The sequence below is a fragment of the Geotrypetes seraphini genome, chromosome 2 (assembly GCF_902459505.1).
Source record: "Geotrypetes seraphini chromosome 2, aGeoSer1.1, whole genome shotgun sequence".
Lineage (NCBI taxonomy): Eukaryota > Metazoa > Chordata > Amphibia > Gymnophiona > Dermophiidae > Geotrypetes > Geotrypetes seraphini.
Window position 1 is genome coordinate 66,861,565 of NC_047085.1, and position 20,030 is coordinate 66,881,594.

At 46.6% G+C, this 20,030-nt stretch overlaps 1 protein-coding gene across 3 annotated transcripts in view; it reads left to right on the top strand.

Annotated features, from left to right (window-relative positions):
- SNX31 (sorting nexin 31) overlaps positions 1-20,030 on the top strand; it is a 103,803-nt gene that overhangs the window by 11,816 nt on the left and 71,957 nt on the right. For all 3 annotated transcript variants that reach the window (XM_033934388.1, XM_033934389.1, XM_033934387.1), the window contains 3 exons: positions 10,684-10,798; positions 13,987-14,051; positions 19,795-19,905. In XM_033934388.1, coding sequence (XP_033790279.1) covers positions 10,684-10,798; positions 13,987-14,051; positions 19,795-19,905 — 291 coding nt within the window. The remainder of the gene's footprint in view (positions 1-10,683; positions 10,799-13,986; positions 14,052-19,794; positions 19,906-20,030) is intronic.

Sequence of the window (20,030 nt, forward strand, 5' to 3'; positions counted from 1 at the left end):
CGGACCTTTTTAACTAGAAAGTTCTAGTTGGCCGCAACGCGCATGCGCGAGTGCCTTCCCGCCCGACGGAGGAGTGCGTGGTCTCCAGTTTCTTCGTTTCCGCGGAGCGAAGAAGACGCATGTGGTTTCAACGGCTGTTGAACACTCCTTTTTTGCCTTCCCGCTCGCGTTATTTCTGATTTTTTCTACTTTTTCCCTTCGGTTTTTCTGTTTTCTTTCTAATTGGTAAAAAAAAAAAAAAAAAAACTTTCTTTTTTCCTTTATTTTTCAACCGGCCCCGGCGGGGCCTGTTGCCATCATACAAGCCTCCGGCTTTGATTTCGCGGAGGCCGTATTTCCCTTCATGCCCCCTCAGCCGGGTTTTAAGAAGTGCCAGCGGTGTGCACGCCCGATTTCCCTTTCGGACCCACACAACTGGTGCCTACAGTGCTTGGGTCCGGAACATCGGGCTGACACCTGCACCCGCTGTGCGACTCTCCAAAAACGCACACTTAAAAATAGACAAATCCAGCAGAATCTCCTCTTCGGCACCGGTTCTGCTATGGATCCGACCCCGACGTCGACGGCACCGCCGAAATCGGCACCGTCAACATCGACACCACCTGATCCTTCTGCGGGGTCGATAGCGCCAGGTAAGCCGGCTAAGAAGCCTTCCACTTCCCTCGAGCGCCCTCCAGCCACGGCGGTGACACCGGTACTTCCGACGTCCCGCAAGTCCCGTAAGCGCTCCGCTCCGATAACGGTGAGTGCCTCTTCATCGGCCTCCTCATCACCGGAGCGTAGAGCGGCACCTATGGTACCGAAGAAAAGTAAAACGGTACCGGTGCCCCCATTGGAGGACCGTATCTCGGCCATCCTCCAGACCAAATTGCAGGAACAGCTACAGCACCAGCTTCAGGAACTGCTTCCAACCCTGCTGGCACCGCTCCTTCCGGTACCGGTCCGGCCCGAGCCTCGCAACACTACGCCAGTGGCCACCCCCTCGGTACCGATGAACACTTCGATGCCGGTCTTATCTGCACAGCCTACACTCCAGACCTGCGCGGCGGAGGACCCCTCCCGGGCCCAGGATCGACATCGATCGTCTCGGGACAGGGATCGGCACCACTCCTCCCGGGACAGAGATCGGCACCGGTCTTCATCTCCCGGCACCGTATCCATGAGATCTGGCAAGTCCCTTTCTAAAACCCACCATGCTGAGCCGGCCATCAGGGACCCTGACTTATGGGAGCAATCCCCACTCGGTACCGAGGAGGATGCCTCTTCCACTGATGAGGAACCCTCCATGGCTGAATCCACCTCTAAACCCGAGCAGTCCTCATTTACTAAATTCCTTCGGGAGATGTCTGGGGCTCTCTCCATCCCACTTGAGTCCGACTCCAAGAAGTCCCAGGCCTTTCTAGAAGCCTTGGACTTCGATCAACCCCCCAAGGAGTTTCTCAAACTACCCGTCCATGATATTCTACGGGAGACGTTTTATAAAAATTTGGAGAATCCCCTTACTGTTCCAGGTGCCCCTAAGAAACTGGACAGTTTATACCGGGTCATCCCTATCCCAGGATTTGATAAACCCCAGTTGCCACATGAGAGCCTCCTGGTAGAATCCACTCTCAAAAAATCCCATGGTTCCAGTGTCTATGCCTCCACCCCTCCTGGCAGAGAGGGCAAAACAATGGACAAATTTGGAAAGCGCCTGTACCAGAATGCCATGCTGGCTAGCAGAGCCAACAATTACTCATTTCATTTTTCTTTTTACATGAAATATCTGGTTCAACAACTTTCTGCTCTACAAAAGTATATCCCTGAACGCAAGGTTCCATTATTTCAGCAACAAATTTCCACCCTCCTTCAGCTTAGGAAATTCATGGTACGCTCAATCTATGACTCTTTCGAGCTCTCCTCCCGAGCCTCTGCTCTGGCAGTGGCCATGCGACGCCTTGCCTGGCTGAGGGTATCTGACCTTGATGTGAACCACCAAGACCGCCTTGCCAACGCGCCCTGTCTTGGTGATGAACTTTTTGGGGAGTCTCTGGATACCACGACACAAAAACTTTCGGCTCATGAGACGAGATGGGACACCCTCATTAAGCCTAAGAAGAAGACTCCGCCAACACGACCGTACAGACCTCAGTCCTCCTACCAACGTCGTTTTTCTGCTAGGCCACTTAATCCTCCTCAGCAGCAATCTCGTCGGCCTCGCCAACAACAACAACAACACTCTCAGGCTCGCTCGCAATCTCACCAGACGACCAAGCCTCTCCCTCAAACTAAGCCTCCTCAGCCCTTTTGACTCCTTTCTCCAGGGCATAGCCAGTCTACAACCCTCGCTGCCTCTGCCTCAACCTATCAGGGGCCGCCTCACCATCTTTCTACGACGCTGGGAGGCCATCACCTCAGACCTGTGGGTTCTAAACATCATCCGTCACGGATACTCACTAAGGTTCCAGACTCTTCCTGCAGACCATCCTCCCGTAGAGTCTGCTTATCACTCCTCCCAAACTCCTCTCCTCCTCAGGGAGGTCCACTCCCTCCTCCTTCTCAATGCCATCGAAGAAGTTCCACCAGACCAAAGAGGTCAGGGATTTTACTCCCGCTACTTCTTGGTACCCAAGAAAACAGGGGATCTTCGTCCTATCCTCGACCTCAGGAACCTCAACAAGTGTTTGGTCAAGGAAAAGTTCAGGATGCTCTCACTTGCCACACTTTATCCTCTTCTGTCTCAACACGACTGGCTATGTTCCCTGGACCTCAAGGAGGTCCCTCACATCCCAATCCATCAGGCTTCACGTCGCTACCTCCGATTCCAGATACTCAATCACCACTATCAGTACAAAGTGCTACCCTTTGGTCTCGCATCATCTCCCAGGGTGTTCACCAAGTGCCTGATTGTGGTAGCGGCCTGTCTCAGGTCCCACAACCTACAAGTGTTCCCCTACTTGGACGATTGGTTGGTGAAAGCAACAACCGCTCCACTTGTGCTGCAATCCACTCACCACACCATCTCTTTCCTCCATCTCTTGGGGTTCGAGATCAATTATCCCAAGTCGCATCTGCTTCCCACGCAGCGCCTTCAGTTCATCGGAGCACTTCTCGATACCAACTCCATGAGAGCGTTCCTTCCTGCCGACCGGCACCGGACACTGCTTCACCTCTGTCGACAGGTGCTCCTCCAACCATCCATCCCTGCTCGCCAGATGATGATTCTTCTGGGTCACATGGCCTCGACAGTCCATGTGGTTCCTCTGGCGCGACTCCATCTGAGGATACCGCAATGGACCCTCGCCAACCAATGGTCACAGACCAGGGATCCTCTTTCTCATCCCATCTCTGTGACATCGTCTCTTCAGCGATCTCTTCAATGGTGGTTGAACTCCTCAAATCTTTCCAGGGGCCTCCTTTTTCATCCACCCCCTCATTCCATGATCATCACCACAGATGCCTCCCCCTATGCATGGGGAGCTCACATAGGGGATCTACGCACCCAGGGACTCTGGACCCCTCAGGAGCGTCAACATCACATCAATTTCCTGGAACTCAGAGCCATGTTTTATGCTCTCAAGGCCTTCCAGCACCTTCTCTATCCTCAGGTTCTTCTCCTGTGCACGGACAACCAGGTCGCCATGTACTACATCAACAAGCAAGGCGGCACCGGATCTCGTCTCCTTTGTCAGGAGGCCCTCCGAATTTGGACCTGGGCCACAGCCCACAATCTTTATCTCAAAGCGGTCTATATCCAGGGCGAACAGAACTCCCTGGCCGACCAGCTCAGCCGCATCCTTCAACCTCACGAGTGGACCCTGGATCCTCCCACTCTCCACTCCATCTTTGCTCGCTGGGGCACTCCGCAGGTGGACCTCTTTGCAGCTCCTCACAACCATCAGCTGCCCCAGTTCTGCTCCAGACTCTTCTCTCCACATCGTCTGGCCCCGGATGCATTCCTACTCGACTGGACGGATCGGTTCCTCTATGCCTTCCCTCCACTTCCTCTGATGTTGCGGACCCTGTTCAAGCTCCGCAAGGACAGGGCCACCATGATTCTCATCGCCCCTCGGTGGCCCAGACAACACTGGTTCTCCCTCCTGCTTCAACTCAGCTCCAGGGAGCCCATTCCTCTTCCTGTATTTCCTTCTCTGCTTACGCAGCAACATCAGTCTCTGCTACATCCCAATCTGTCTTCCCTCCACCTGACAGCTTGGTTTCTCTCGGGCTGACCTCTCCAGAAAACCTGTCTCAGCCTGTCCGTCGCATTTTGGATGCCTCCAGGAAACCCTCCACACTCCAATGTTACCATCAGAAGTGGACCCGGTTCTCCTCTTGGTGTCTCCTTCATCATCACAATCCCACCTCTCTGGCGGTGGAAACTGTACTGGACTATTTGCTCTCTCTCTCCGACGCAGGCCTCAAGTCGACCTCAATCAGAGTCCACCTCAGTGCCATCACTGCGTTTCATGAGCCTATCCTCGGAAAACCCCTCACGGCTCATCCTCTGGTTTCCCGGTTCATGAGAGGCCTCTTCAATATCAAACCACCTCTTCAGCCTCCCCCGGTCGTCTGGGACCTCAATGTGGTTTTGTCAGCCCTCATGAAACCTCCTTTTGAGCCTCTTGCTACTACCTCGCTCAAACTTCTCACATGGAAGGTGCTTTTCCTCATTGCCATCACCTCTGCCAGGAGGGTTAGTGAGCTACATGCACTGGTCGCCGATCCACCGTTCACTGTTTTTCACCATGACAAGGTGGTTCTGCGTACCCATCCTAAATTCCTTCCTAAGGTGGTTTCAGCCTTTCACCTCAACCAGTCCATCGTGCTGCCTGTCTTCTTCCCTAAACCCCATTCTCATCCTGGGGAACAGGCTCTTCACACGCTGGATTGTAAGTGTGCCCTGGCGTACTACCTTGACCGTACCAGGGCTCACCGCTCCTCTCCTCAACTCTTTCTGACCTTCGATCCTAACCGTCTGGGTCACCCTGTATCTAAACGAACGCTGTCCAATTGGCTTGCTGCCTGTATTGCGTTCTGTTATGCTCGGGCCGGCCTGTCACTGGAAGGAGCTGTCACGGCCCATAAAGTCAGGGCTATGGCGGCTTCTGTGGCTTTCCTCCGTTCCACACCTATTGAGGAAATCTGCAAGGCGGCCACTTGGTCTTCAGTTCACACATTCACTACTCACTACTGTCTGGATGCCTTCTCCAGACGGGATGGGCACTTCGGCCAATCTGTGTTACAAAATTTATTTTCCTAATGGCCAACCATCCCTCCTCCCTCTCTGTTAGCTTAGAGGTCACCCATACGTTAAGAATATGCTGCCTGCTTGTCCTGGGATAAAGCACAGTTACTTACCGTAACAGGTGTTATCCAGGGACAGCAGGCAGATATTCTTACGACCCACCCACCTCCCCGGGTTGGCTTCTTAGCTGGCTTATCCTAACTGGAGACCACGCACTCCTCCGTCGGGCGGGAAGGCACTCGCGCATGCGCGGTGCGGCCAACTAGAACTTTCTAGTTAAAAAGGTCCGTACCGGGGCTCCGTCGGTGACGTCACCCATACGTTAAGAATATCTGCCTGCTGTCCCTGGATAACACCTGTTACGGTAAGTAACTGTGCTGTATGGAGAAACCTAGTAGAGCTGCACACAGGTGTCTTTAAGTAGTCTATGGGTGGGCTAATGAACCATAGAGAGGAGGACCCAGGCCCATAAGCCACTCTAACCACTACATTTATGGTAGAACTTGCGAGCCCACCCAAACCCTACTATACTGCCATATAGTTGCCACCTGCAGCTATAAGTGCTATTGGGGTGGTACACAGTAGATTTGGGGGGGGCTCAGCTTAAATTATAAGGGGGTTATGGTGAGATATATAGCTAAACCGCTAAGAACCCTTAAGGACTTAGTAGCCAATAAAGTCCAAACTAAATTTCAAAAAAGGAAAAGAATTGGCTCACAATCAAAATTTTCCCAAGAGAAAAAGATTGAAAGGAACAGTTTCAATAATAACGAAACTCAATTTTGATTGGTTTGTAAAACAAACCTCTGGTCTAAACACTATTACTCCAGTGGACATCAGTATGAGCCATTTAAAAGGCGCCCGGTATACTGATGTCCACTGGAGTAATAGCGTTTAGACCAGAGGTTTGCTTTACAAACCAATCAAAATTGAGTTTCGTTATTATTGAAACTGTTCCTTTCAATCTTTTTCTCTTGGGAAAATTTTGATTGTGAGCCAATTCTTTTCCTTTTTTGAGATATATAGCTGGCACCCTTTATGTGAAGTTCGTAGCAGTGCTCTCTAAGGTGTCCCATTGCTCTTTCGGGATGTCTGTGGCCAGTCCATTACTATGCTGGCCCCACCCACGTGCAAATGGTCAGGATTTGGATATTTTCAACCTGGATGTTTTTCTTATTGAAAATAGGTGTGACAGAGCAGGGCACGGTGCTCAGAAAAGGATTTACACAAACACTCGTATCACACTATGTAGTGTTCAGAACAGAAAGAACTCTTTATTAAACAGCAGGGAAGAGCCTGTTTCTTCACAAGTTTTCCTTAATGGTTTATTTTTCAAAGAAACAGCTATGCTTCTTAAGTTTCCCACTACTTTCAGTTTATATTCTCAGTAGGACTTGCCATGCCCCAAACACAGTCTTTATCACAGTTCCAAGAAACAGTTTTATGCATCATTCAATCACAGCTCCGGTTAGGCATTAGAATAAAGGCAGAGTTTTCCACATAGAATCTGCAGGAAATAAGATTCTGCTATCAGCAAAACAGGTCAGCTTCCCTTCAGCTTCCATTCAGCTTCCCTAGCTCCTATGTTCCCTCTGTCCATAGGTGACAAAGCTGGTTTCACACATACAGCCCAGATACCCTCATCCAAGCTGTCAGTAACATATATTTTACTTTGTAAAGACTTTCTTTCTTAGCTCAAGTGGATTTAGCTTCCCCAGGGCTTCTGTCTCAGCCATATCTAGAGGGAAAGCTAGGGAGTTCCTTTCTTTTCCAGGGATCTCCCTGAATAACTCTCAAAATGAAACAGATATACTGTACTCTTGTCTGCCTGGGTCCCGCCCCTATGACACAGTTTCTCAAGCAGCTCAGCCCTAAGCTGCTGAGCCCAGTGCATCCTGGGGGTTGTAGTTCTTTCTCTTTCTGATTAGTGCCCCCTGTTGCCTGGTGGTATTATATCGTTATTGAGGGAGAATCTCTGACTCTCTCATAATTGAGTATAAAGTTAGACATTCTGGCGGCCAAGATGTCTAAGTAGATTTAAACAAAAAATTATATTTGGATGTCCAACAGTTTGTCATTCGAAAATGGCCATTTTTATACCTCCAACTTTAGACGTTCAACTGGAAATGTCCAAGTTGGACTTAGACATTTTTTTAAAAAATGCCCCTCATTATGGCTAATCCTGAAATTACTGGGATACAAGTGGGCATGACTAATTTCTTGATCTCTGCTTTTGCAGATGATCTCTTTGTGCATTTATCTGCCCCGGAAACATCAGTTTGTGTTGTTGGAATGCTTTAAGGAAAACGGGGCCTTTTCGGACTTTAAGCTAAATATGGAGAAATCTGAATGTTTACCTTCTAATCCCCACTTGCAACTTGCCTTGGATGGAGATTCCCCTTGAAATGGGCGACAGATTTTTAAATTCTTGGGTGTCCAGCTTCCCATAAATCCAGCCCATTTATATTACCATAATATAGACGCTCTTTTTAGTTATACTAAGCAAAAACTGTTTGGAGAAACTTACCGCTTTCCCTCTAAGGAAGGATCAGTGTGTATAGGATGGTTCCATTTCCACATTGGTTGCAGGTTCTGCAAGTACTTCCCCTTCAGTTAATGAGGAAAGATCTTGTTGCTCTGCAGCATCTGATTGGAAAGTTTTGTTGGAATGGGAAGAAATCTAGAATACGCCTTAATCTCCTCTATGGAACCTGGGCTATTGGGAGGGAGGGGGTTACCTAACACGAAAGGTTACAATTTAGCTTGTCTTCTTTGCTATCTGACAGACTGGGTTTTGACCACAGAAGATTTTACCCCCTGGTTACTGGAAAAAGTGTTTTACTATTCCCTACACCCACATTATTTGCTGCATGCTCCACGGCATATGATGTCCTCTGAGCATAAGCGCAGTACATTGCTCTCCCCTAAGCTTGAAAAGCTCTGGTGGAATTGCTAAGGCTTACATATAACAACTCTGATCTGTTGCCCATTCTTGGCAATCTGCAGTTTCCTCCTAGATTGGCATGTCATGGTTTGTTACATGTGGCTGAATTTAACCATGGATGGTAATCTTCGGACCTTTGATGATTTACTAACTGTTCCGGGAGTTTTGACTAGCGACTTGTATGCCTATGTCAAACTTTTTCATTATATCACTGCCTTACTGAAAAATCCTTGTTCACTAAATGTATGGGGGCCGCTCTCTATTGTGTTGGTACCCCCAGACCAGGATACAGTTTTGATCACTAGCGTGCATAAAGCCCTAGTGCCACTACAACCTAAGCGAGATTATAGTCATCTAGCAGCTATTTGGACAGATGAGATTTTAACCAGCTTGCGAAGGATGCCGCATATTGTTTATAATGCTTATTACATTACATTAGGGATTTCTATTCCGCCATTACCTTGCGGTTCAAGGCGGATTACAAATGGTTTGTCCGGATATTAGAAGTGTTTAGGGAGTAGTTTGTACATTTCTTTGAGTTGTTAAGGATTACATCTGAGTTGTCATGATATTAGAAGATCATATGTTGTAGTTGCAGGTGATGCCGGTGTTAGTTCGGTTTTATGTGTTTTTATGAAAAGAAGGGTTTTTTTGAAGGTTTTGTAGTCTGTGGTTGTGGTCAATAGGTTGTAGAGTTGTGGGTCGAGTTTTGCAGCTTGAGTGGCTAGGAGGTTGTCGTACAGTGTTTTTTTTCCTTTTGACATTATTACAGAGAGTGCCAATTTCATATCATTCTCAGAGCTCAGAGCATATATAGTTCAAGAACAACTATATAAAAAGGATGAAGTTGGTCCAGAGAAAAGCTACTAAAATAGTGCCTGGTCTTCGTCATAAGGCGCATTGGGACAGACTTAAAGATCTTTAGAGGAAATACGGTAGAGGGGAGATATGATAGAGACGTTTAAATACCTACATGGCACAAATGCGCATGAGTCGAGTCTCTTTTATTTGAAAGGAAGCTCTGGAATGAGAGGGCGTAGGATGAAGTTAAGAGGTGATAGGCTCAGGAGTAATCTAAGGAAATACTTTTTTACAGAAAGGGTGGTAGATGCGTGGAACAGTCTCCCAGAAGAAGTGGGGGAGTCAGAGACTGTGTCTGAATTCGAGAAAGCATGGGATAGGCATGTGGGATCTCTTTGAGAGAGGAAGGGAGAATAGTTACTGTGGATGGGCAGACTGGTGGGCCATTTGGCCTTTATCTGACATCATGTTTCTATGAGTAGTTTCCTTCCTATGCATTAAATGTAGTATACAAGTTAACACCTTTTGCTCATGCTGTGTGGTTTTGCTTTGCTGTGCAGCAGTTTTGGGGTCATCTTTTTCACTATCTGGATACTTTGGTTGGGAGAGTGTTAATCCCTACTCCTAAAGGTGTTCTCTTTGGGAACTTCAGGGTTGGGGGTGTAAACTCAACGTGTCTTTGTTTATTTGCCCCAAAAGCATGTATTTTGGGTTTGAAATGTATATTACACATGTTGGGTACAGGATACATCACCATCTTGTTGATGACATGGGAAGCTAGAAATGCTTGTCTAACTTTCAAAAGAAAAACGCTTTTGCTAAACTAAACTAAACTAAGCCTTAAGTTTATATACCGTATCATCTCCACGGAAGTGGAGCTCGACACGGTTTGCAAAGTTTAAAAATATAGGAAAAGAGAGGAGAAAGCTTTACAAGAGCATATGAATAGAGGAGGATGTGGACAGGGGAGGAGATGTTAGATGTTGGAGAGAAGCCAGGTTTTCAGTTGTTTTCGGAATAGTTGGAGGGAGCCTAGGTTCCACAGCGGGATAGTGAGATCGTTCCAAAGGCCCGTGATTTTGGAGAGAAGGGATCTTCCCAGTTTGCCAGCGTGGAGGATGCCGTGTAGAGTGGGGAAGGATAGTTTATATCTGTGAGCGGATCTGGAGGTAGCAGGCGTCCGGACGAGGAAGGATAGAGGGATTAGGGGCAGAAGGATGCCATGAATGATCTTGAAAGCCAGGCAGGAGCATTTGAAATGAATTCTGGAAAGTACTAGGAGCCATTGGAGATTGGTAAGTAGAGGGGAGACGTGATCAAATTTGCAGTATTCTGGATAAGTTGGAGTCTGCGAAGACTCTGTTCGGAAATATTCCATAGTTGCGCTTCCTCTAAGTCTCATAGTCTGATGCTTAATTTAAATCTATGATCGGGTTGGGAGGCTCTTTGAGGTATATTGATAAGTCATCCTTTTTCTTTTGGAGATGTTTCTGCTGTGGGATGGTGGGGAGGGTTGGGAAGGTCTGCCTTTTGGGGGGGATAGGGAGGGTTGAGAGGGTTAGGGTTTATGTTCACAATACTTATCTAATGTTTGAAATCCTGTGCTGTGATTTATATTCTGCAGTTATGTTAAATTCTTGGATTTCTAATAAAACAGTTTTTTTTCTCATGTGATTTAGATGAAATCATGAACTTTCTTCTTCTGTCGCAGCTAAGACGAGCCTTTGGTGGCAGCGTTCCTCTCTTTCCTCCAAAATTTTATCTGGCAATGACCAAGCCCATGGTTGCAGAGCGAAGACTTCAGCTTGAGCACTATCTACAGAATGGTATGTGTTGCTGCTCTCAGTACTTTGTTTTCTTAAGTTGATGAAACTAAAATTTACTCTTCAGAATGTGTGACTGTAAATGATGCATTGAGCACACTCATGAAGATTTTGGGAAAGTACATAGGCCTAGATTCACTGAACTCACCAATCGTGTCTTGACCAGTTTGCGATTGTACCCCGACCCAATTCACCAATCTTCTGCCCGATCAATCTCCCATCCAATCCGATCCACCTATGCAAATGAAGGGAAATGGCAGAAGCAGAAACACCGATTGGGTTTGCCAATCCGAAATGAAGCGACTGCTGAGGACCAGTCGCTTACTGTCCTTTCCGACTCTCCTGCTCTCTGCCGCCCTAAAATCCCAATATCGAGGTTACAAAACAACCATCAAAATAAAACTGTACAAATGCATACGAACTCCCTTTTTATATATTCTGCAAAAAGCGCAGTGTTAGCCCGTGGTTTTAACCCGCGGGTTTAAAGCCTGTTCTGTTCCATAATCTGGCCGCACAAATTGAAATGATTCCTTTTAAAATGTTCACTCGTAGGGCCAGCAAGTAAACTGCAGCCACCCCTCCCCCTTTATTTTGACCTCACTGCGCGAAGAGCATCTACAACCAACAAAGGATAATCTGCGCATGTGTCTCGATCGCTTTACAGCGATCCGTGGGATTCCTGTAGGGCGTATGTCCAATCAGATCATTTGCATGAAAAATCTGTAGTGAATCGGTCGCCCAGCAAAACTTAGCCAAGAATCGTCCAACAATGATCCAGATTGGTGATTTTAATGAATCTAGGCCATAGACCCTACTTTCAATGGCTTCAGATAAGTGGTCTACCCATTTTTCTTCCTGTTGTATAGCCATGGACACCAACTGGTCCCTGGTGTGCTCTTCACTTTTCCTTAAATACAAGCTCTCTGTTTATCCCTTGCTTATGAAATACGAGGGACCTTCAAAAAAGTTTCCACACTTTTATTAAATACTATTTATTAAATATCTCAAAAAAAACAAATTACATCACTTTTCCACATAATCATCCTGTTTTGCCTGCCTAGCCACATGACATTTTGTGACACGCTGTCTTACCACTTCTCCCGCCCCAACCATTTCCTGCAAAAATATGAAAGTGCAGAAACATTTTGAAGAACCTTCGTACTATTGCTAATTTGCTAGTCTGTACTACATCATCCTTTTTTATGATGAAGTATTTTGCATACCCTTTTGAGCTTCATGTCGTGACATCTTGCTTTAAATCCTTGGACTTGGGCCTCCTTTGCACTCTCACTCCTGAATCTCCTGTTCTGTAAATTCCCATGTGGATTTTGGCCTTTTCCCTCTATTCTTCCTCTCCTTCCCTTTCTATTCTGCAGATGCTTTCCAGTGACAGAAGACAAATTTTCTTCAAGCTTGTATGTTTGTATAGCTTTTATTCTGGATACCAAAATTACCAGCTCTTCTTTAGACCCTCTAAGAAAGATATACCTCCAGCGTGCTGGCAGTAGGTATCTGTGGCTGACTACTCACTGCTGTCTGCTTGGAATCAGGTGCAGAGTATGGCATGTCGGATATCTCTTGCTTAATCACAGCATGTTGAATTGGGCATGGCTGCTCAGTCTTTACTAGAGCCCGGGTCCTGTGTTGCACCCGAGTCTGTGCTTGAAATGAAGCATTTCTCTTGGTGCGCCTTTCTGGAGCAAGAGCCAGTTTCAGTGCATCTGTGTGCATGCTTGCATATGGATCACTGTGGTGGCATTTTGTCTCCCTGATGAGCTTCACCTTAGACTTGCTTCTCTCAGACAAGCTGAACTCTGCTGTAGAGGAACATGCTTTCTCTGAACCCGGTGGCTCTTCTGACTTGGGACTGTGATGTGATTGTTTGCTCTCTTGTGTTGAGGTCAGAGCCTTTACATATTCTACTGTGCGCTGGCAGAATCCTCCGCTATGATATGGCTAAGCAAACTCTCTCTCTGCCTTCAGGCCTTGTGGCTTCTTCAAGGGCCTTAGCCTCAGCCTCAAAAGCAGCTGCTTCTTTCTCATGCTGGAGCAACTTCAAGGCAATATCTAGCTCTGCTTTTTTGCACTCTGTGGTGGCCACAGCCTCTTTTGCCGCTGCTTTCCTGCATGCAGCATCGGCAGCAGCCTGAGCCTCGGCTTTTTTCTGTTGTTCTTCCAATCTTAATTTAATTTCTGTGTCTCTATATCCACATTTTGTTGTCTAAAGGGAACCTTTGCTCTCACAGCTGCTGCTTTGGCTTTAGCTCGAATGATTGCTGAACTGGCTTTTGACTGATCTGATTGGCTAGTTCTAGAACCAGCAGAACTTCCAGATCACACAGAACTCCTATTAGGCTTCTATGTTTAATCCAGCATTTATAAAATACATTGCAGACATTTTACCTAAAATGCCGATATGCCAACATCCATGACTCTTTTAAAATGGTGCTGTATAGTTCTCTGAAAGATAATGTGGAATGATCTTGAATGGATGCTTAATAAATACCATATTCTAACCATCTGGCATGTTGAACAGGGTGCCCACAAAAACACTCCTTGATTTTAAATGGTTACAAAACCAAAATTTATTGGAATATTCTTTCACCTATGAGGCTACAGTTTCATCAACTCATAAAGTTTCTTATGGTATCTGTTGATTACATACACTCGATGTACACCCCACATGTTACTCAACATCAATGCAATAATCGAGCCCGGAGCAGACTTTTCGAAGCATATCCGGCGTGATCGCGTTTATAGTTTCAGTGATGGGTTCCTATAGATCATCCATAGTTGCGGGTAGTGGATTTACATCCCCCCCAAAGGAAAAAGTCACAAACAGTAATGTCCGATGATCTCGGGGGGGCCACTTGGGGAACACCTGGTCATTTTGTTGCGTTGCATTGTCTGAAGGTTGTAACTTCTGCACCAATTGCAGCTTATAAGGGCGAAAGTGCAAGCAATTATGCAAGATCTTGCTAACCCTACTTTTTGGGACTTGTATTTGCTGTCATCTTATTTATAAACATATTCCAATAAGTTTTTGATTTTGTAACCATTTAAAATCAAGGAGTGTTTTTGTGGGCACCCTGTACTGTATTTCATATTATTGTCACGTGAGCCTTTCCCTCCATTTTTTCCCCCCTTTCCATATACTACCTTTTAACATTTATGCCTTTCTGTGTTTTCAGTTGGTGTTCATCCACATATTTCGAACAGTGAGGTCTTTGGCAGGTTCCTAAAGAAATTACAACTGGTATGTTGGGGGGTTTTGTTGTTGTTGTTGGCTACTGCTGCTGTGTGTAGTTTAAACTAAGGTGCACCATTCCCTTTAAACCTGCTGAGGTGATAAATGACTTGAGACGTTTGTGGAGTTTGCACAATGACACCACTATAGGATAATGAATAATGAATGTTGTGGTTGAATGGAGGATTACCGTTTATACTCGACTATAAACCAGGATTTTTGGGCCAAAAATGGGGGTCCTGGATTATATTCAGGCCACCCTCCTCCCTTCCCCCTCCCAGACTTATTGCAGGCCTCCGCCGGGCTCTGCACCCTGTCACCCCTCCCTGCTCTGTCTATCGTACCTCCTTTGCCGTTGGAATCCCTGGTGGTCCATAGGTGTAGCAGCGGGCAGGAACGAGCTTTCCAAGTTCCTGCCCCACTGCTAACCTGGTCAGTTGCTGCTGTGAGTTCCAGCTGAGCAGTACCGAGCAGGAGCGCACTTTGGTGCTGCTGCTCAGCACTGCTGCTTGGTGCTTGGGAACCCTGGAACCTGTGTGTGAATGTGTCAGTGGTAAATGCACTCTCTTTTTTTTATTTTGGACTTTCACTGCTTCCCAATTGGGCAGCAATTCCTTGCTGTGGCTCTTATATCTGTTGACTCTCAGATGTACCTGTCTGCCTGGCTTAAACTTGCAAGAAAAGAAAACTTTAATTGCCCAAGAAATGCCTTTTGAAGTTTACTGTGTTTGTTGGCATAACACTTGGTATGTGAAAAATAAAGGGCAATTCTATAACCTAGGTTTAAAAAAGGTTTGGACAAGTTCCTGGAGGAAAAGTCCATAGTCTATTGAGACAGACATGGGGGAAATCGCTGCTTGTCCTGGATTGGTAGCAAGGAGTTTTCCTACTGTTTGGGTTTTTGCCAGGTACTTGTGACCTAGATTAGCCACCATGGAGATGGAATGCTGGGCTATTTGGACCATTTGCCCCACCATGTCTCTAAATCAGGGGTGTCAAACTCAATCACATAAGGGGCCGAAATTTAAAACATAGGTTAAGTTGCGGGCCAAATTTTTTATTAAGATACTTAGGAGTCCTTTTATTAAGGTATGCTAACCGATTTAGCGCACGCTAAATGCGCAACCTTAATAAAAGGACCCCTTAGTCTTAGAAGTATAGGGTTACAACCTCTCCAACCCTACACTGGCTCTGTGATGTAAACAAAATGAATAAAAAAGACTTGTCCTCTCTCCCTTCCATTCAACATCTGCCATTTCTCTTTGTCCCTTCCACCCTCCCTCTTCCCCTTCCATTCACTATCCGCCCTCTCTGCCCTTTCCATCCAGTGTCCGCCCTCTCTCTCTTCCATACGGCATCTTCCCTCTGTCTATGTCCCTTCAATAAACTGTATATCCTTTGCCCCTTCTCTCCTTTGTACATGATTCATTTCAGCTTCACCCCCCCCCTCTCCATTTTTCTGTCTCCACTCCGTCCCTTATGCTCTGGCATCTCTCGCTTCTCCTTTCCTTCCTTCTTTCCCACTCCACCCCATGGTCTGGAATCTCTATTTCCTTACCTCCCCCATGCCCTGGCATCTCTCTCCTCTCCTTCCTTTCTCTCCCTCCTTTCCTTACCTCCTTCCCCTGGTCTGGCATCTGTCTCCATCCCTCCCATCCCCCCCATGGTCTGGTATCTCCTTTCCTTTCCCTCCCTCCCATGGACTTGGCATCTCTCGTTCCTCTCCTCTCCCTTTCCTGGTCTTCCTTCTCCCTCTTTCCCCCCAATTGGGTGCAACAGCAGAATTTCTCTCCCTCCCCTTCCCTGGTTTTTCTTCTCCCTCTTTCCTTTTCTCTCCCCAATTGGGTGCTGCGGCAGCATTTCTCTTCCTTCTCCCTCTTTCCCTCTCTCTCTCCAATTGGGTGCTGTGGCAGCATTTCTCTTCCTTCCCCTCTCTCTTCCCAATTGGGCGCAGTAGCAGCATTTCTCTTCCTTGGTCTTCCTTCTCCCTCTTTCCCTCCCTCTCCCCAATTGGGTGCTGTGGCAGCATTTGTCTTCCTTCTCCCTCTCTCCCCAAAAGGCTGCTGCTGCAGCATTCTCCCCACGGTCTCACACATCCGTTGGCAGCACAGCTTTCACAACTCGCTGCTCCTGCTTGCCTCGGGCCTTACTTGCTGCCGGTTCTCGCCTACTTTGTTTCTGCAAAGGCAGGACCTGGCAGCGAGGAAGGCCCGAAGTAAGCAGAAGCAGCGAGTTGAAGCCTCCCTCCCTGCCCTATCTCCTGCTGATGCCGCTGTAGCCAGCAAGTGACTTCACCCATGCTCCGGGGCTCTAACGCTATGCTTGCCGGCTTCGCTTCTCCTCCCTCCCCCCTCATGACATAATTTCCGGTTTCGTCAGAGAAGAGTTGGAAAGCCGGAAAGCGCAGCGTTAGAGCCCCGGAGCATGGGTGAAGTCACGCAGGCTACGGCAGGACATAGGGCAGCTACCCTGCTTGCTCCCCCCCTAATGCCGGGCAATTTTGGGGGAGGCTACGGCCCCTGTGGTCCCCCCTCCCCTCCCCGTTCCAACGCCTATGGCTGTAGTATTTGCGTCGTGCCCTCCAGTGAATGTTGTTTATCCTCAAGATCACTGATGCGCTGTTGCAAGTGATCTACCTCAAGGTCCATGCTGTCCAACCATTCGTGGGCTCCCTTAGCTCGATCATAAAGCGCTTGTAATTTTTTTATCTAAGGCAACTTCCACCGCTGCGGTAACTTCCATCGTTATTTTGGCTGTCCAGGCCAAGCTGATTGAAGGGCCAGGCGGTATGGATGGCGCCTCCATTATATGCTCCAGGGACCTCGTGCTCTCTTGCTCCTTTCGTGGCCCCTTAGATGCCATGGGATGCTGATTGCACCATACAAACTGTCCAGCCCATACAGAAGTTGTTGGCGTCCGCTTTAGCAGTGTAGAAAGACCACCAAAGGCCTGGAAGGATAAATTTCCAATTTATCAGGGGAAGCAAGGAGCACCTCGTTTCAGCGTCTGCTTCCCTTCATGGCACCACTTGACCCCCCAACACTGTACACATTATATGCAGGTACTTTTTCTGTCCCTAGTGGGCTCACAATCTGTTTTGTACTTGGGGCAATGGAGAGATAAATGACTTGTCCAAGGTCACATGGAGCTGCAGCGGGAATTGAACTTAGTTTTCCAGGATCTCAGTCCACTGCACTGACAATTAGGCTAGAAGTAGTTGTACTTGGTGCTTTGCAGGCTTCCTTTTACTTCCTATGGTCCAACTTCTTCTTTCTTGTGGGTGTTTTGTTTTTGTTTTTTTTTCTTTGCATGTGGACTTTCTGTTCTCTCTCAGCTTCATATCTTCTCCATATGAATTTATTCCTGCTAAATGAGCTTCTTGTCTTCTTTCTTTGGTGACTCCCCACCACAGGCTCTTTCCACACGTCTTTTTGGAAACCTTTTCTTCAGATAGTATAGATTAACACACAGATCATATGGAATATTCTGACACTATGAGTACAAGATATAAAATTCAGCGTTTACAAATTTCATACAATCACTCAATTCAAAAAAATCTTTTTATTGAGAAAAGGACCTCAACGACCAACAAATGCAGACATTTATACAGTACATAATCTGCTTGTCAGTGTGGTTCCTTTTATCATTCATCAGTCTAAAAGCCCAAATGAAGAATCCTGACATGCTCAAAGGCCCTCTAAATGTGACTCTGAGTTTAGTATGCCGCAACTGAAAAAATTTTTATGAGAAGCTGCTCTAGTGAAACCAGGCTGCCTTGGGTCCTGCAATCCACTGGATTCTAGAAACTTCACTATTCTCTGTTTTAAAAACATTTCCATTAATTTACTTCCCCCCAAGAAGTTGGACTTACCAGCCTGTAGTTCCCAATCTCTTCTTTTCTTCTGCTTTTGTAGAGAGGAGCCACATCTTCCCTTCTCCCATTCCTCTGGGACCACTTCATTTTTCTTCAGATCTCACATATTTAACCTCTTGCCTTGAAACAATAGCCAATCGGCTGTCCCAAAATGGACTGAAATTAAATCTTTTGAAATCTAAAGTTATGTGGATCACTCAATGCCTCCCATTCCCTTGCTTAGCACCTACCATAAGAAGCCAATTAGTTTCTCTCTAGGAGTGTATAACAATCCCTGGCTTCAAATTAGATCTCCTCTTAACCATGGAACCCCTGATAAGAGCAGTTTTAAGATTCTCTTTGTCGTGAGATCTCAAGACTCTTGCTTTTGCCCTAATATTAAATTGTATAATGGTCTAAACCCATCTACCTCTTATTGTCTCCAAATAATTCAAAATACCACTGCATGGTTTCTTGCAGGAGCCAGCAGCTTCCACCATATTTCTTTCATATTAAAAATCCTTCATTAGTTACCAATGTATAATAGAATCTGATTTTAAGATTTTATTGCTAATACACAAGGTAGCACATTCAGAGCTTCTTGCCTACCTCTCTAATTTTATTAACTTCATTCCATTCTTCTTGTGCAATAAGATCTCAGTATATAAACCCATTACTTCAGTTCTCTCTCCTCCCTCCCCCTTCACAGCTTATTGCCTAGATACAGCTAAATGTTTCTCCTTTTCCTTCTTTGGACCTTTATTTGCACTAGCTTTCTGGATAGGCCTCTGAGAGGAATAAAGCAGGGTAGGCGCTGAAAACTCACTGTGCCTTGTGATCTTAAAAATGTAGGGAAAGAAAGAAAATGGGCATATCCATCTTGACATAGCCTTGGCTCCACCCCCATGCGGCCACCTTGCAGGCTCCAGCCAACTCATCGGGTTGGGGGCCGGCAACCAGGGCTTATAAAAAGATATTTCCTGCAGATCTTAATGTTCACAATGTCACAGTCTCTCGAGTGTGGGTGTAGGCCAGGGCTGAATAACTCCGGTAAACTGAAAGAGCTGAAAATCCTGGGTCTTGGCCACCACACTCAGTAACTCCCCTACTGGTTTGCAAGAAGCATGCAGAGGCCAAGGTATAACTGGAATTCTGTTTAACTTGATTAAACGAATTGTAAATAGTTTCTTCAGAGTTGGCTGTCATCATGTTCAAACATTTCATAACAATCTAGCCTCGTGAGGCTGCCCCATGAAATCTTGGCAGCCATTTTTGGACTGGCAGCAGCAATGGCTCTAGCAGTAGCAGGGCTCTTTCCTGCTCCTGAAGAAGCCACTAGACCACTGGGGAAATTATAAGGTATTTGAGGAGGGTGCCCTGCGTCCCTATTGCTGCGGTATTACCGTGGCAGCAATTCTCGTTCCTGTGGCACTACCATGGAATGGTCAACCGTTGCTGCAGTAATCCCAGGCAATGTTTCCCCGTTATCATGGGAATTCCTGTGGTAACTGGAATTCCCACTGTAATGGGTACAGTGTCACTCTCTACTTCTAACTCCACCCACTACTCCTTTCTATCCACTCACATAAATATTAGTGACTCCCTGAAAAATCCAACACCACTGGCTCTAAGAAAGAGGCATTTTTCAGGGTAGTCACATTGATGCTATCTGCTAGAGCAGGGGTGTCCAATGTCGGTCCTCGAGGGCCGCAATCCAGTCGGGTTTTCAGGATTTCCCCAATGAATATGTATGAGATCTATGTGCATGCACTGCTTTCAATGCATATTCATTGGGGAAATCCTGAAAACCCGACTGGATTGCGGCCCTCGAGGACCGACATTGGACACCCCTGTGCTAGAGGTACCACATTGTAACTTGGTCATATTTGCTTTTTACAGGAAACATTTAGGATCCCGTCAGAAAAAGCAGTCCTGAATATTTTTCTGCCAGATGGAAGAACTATTACAATTGATGTTGAAACATCAAACACTGCTGAAAGAGTGTTGGAGGTAGGTTAGCCTCATACTATACTTCATACTCGTACTTCAGGAACTTGTCCAAACCTTTTTTAAACCCAGCTATGTTAACTGCTGGGACCAACACAATTGAAAAAAGAAGTATGTGGCCAGACAAA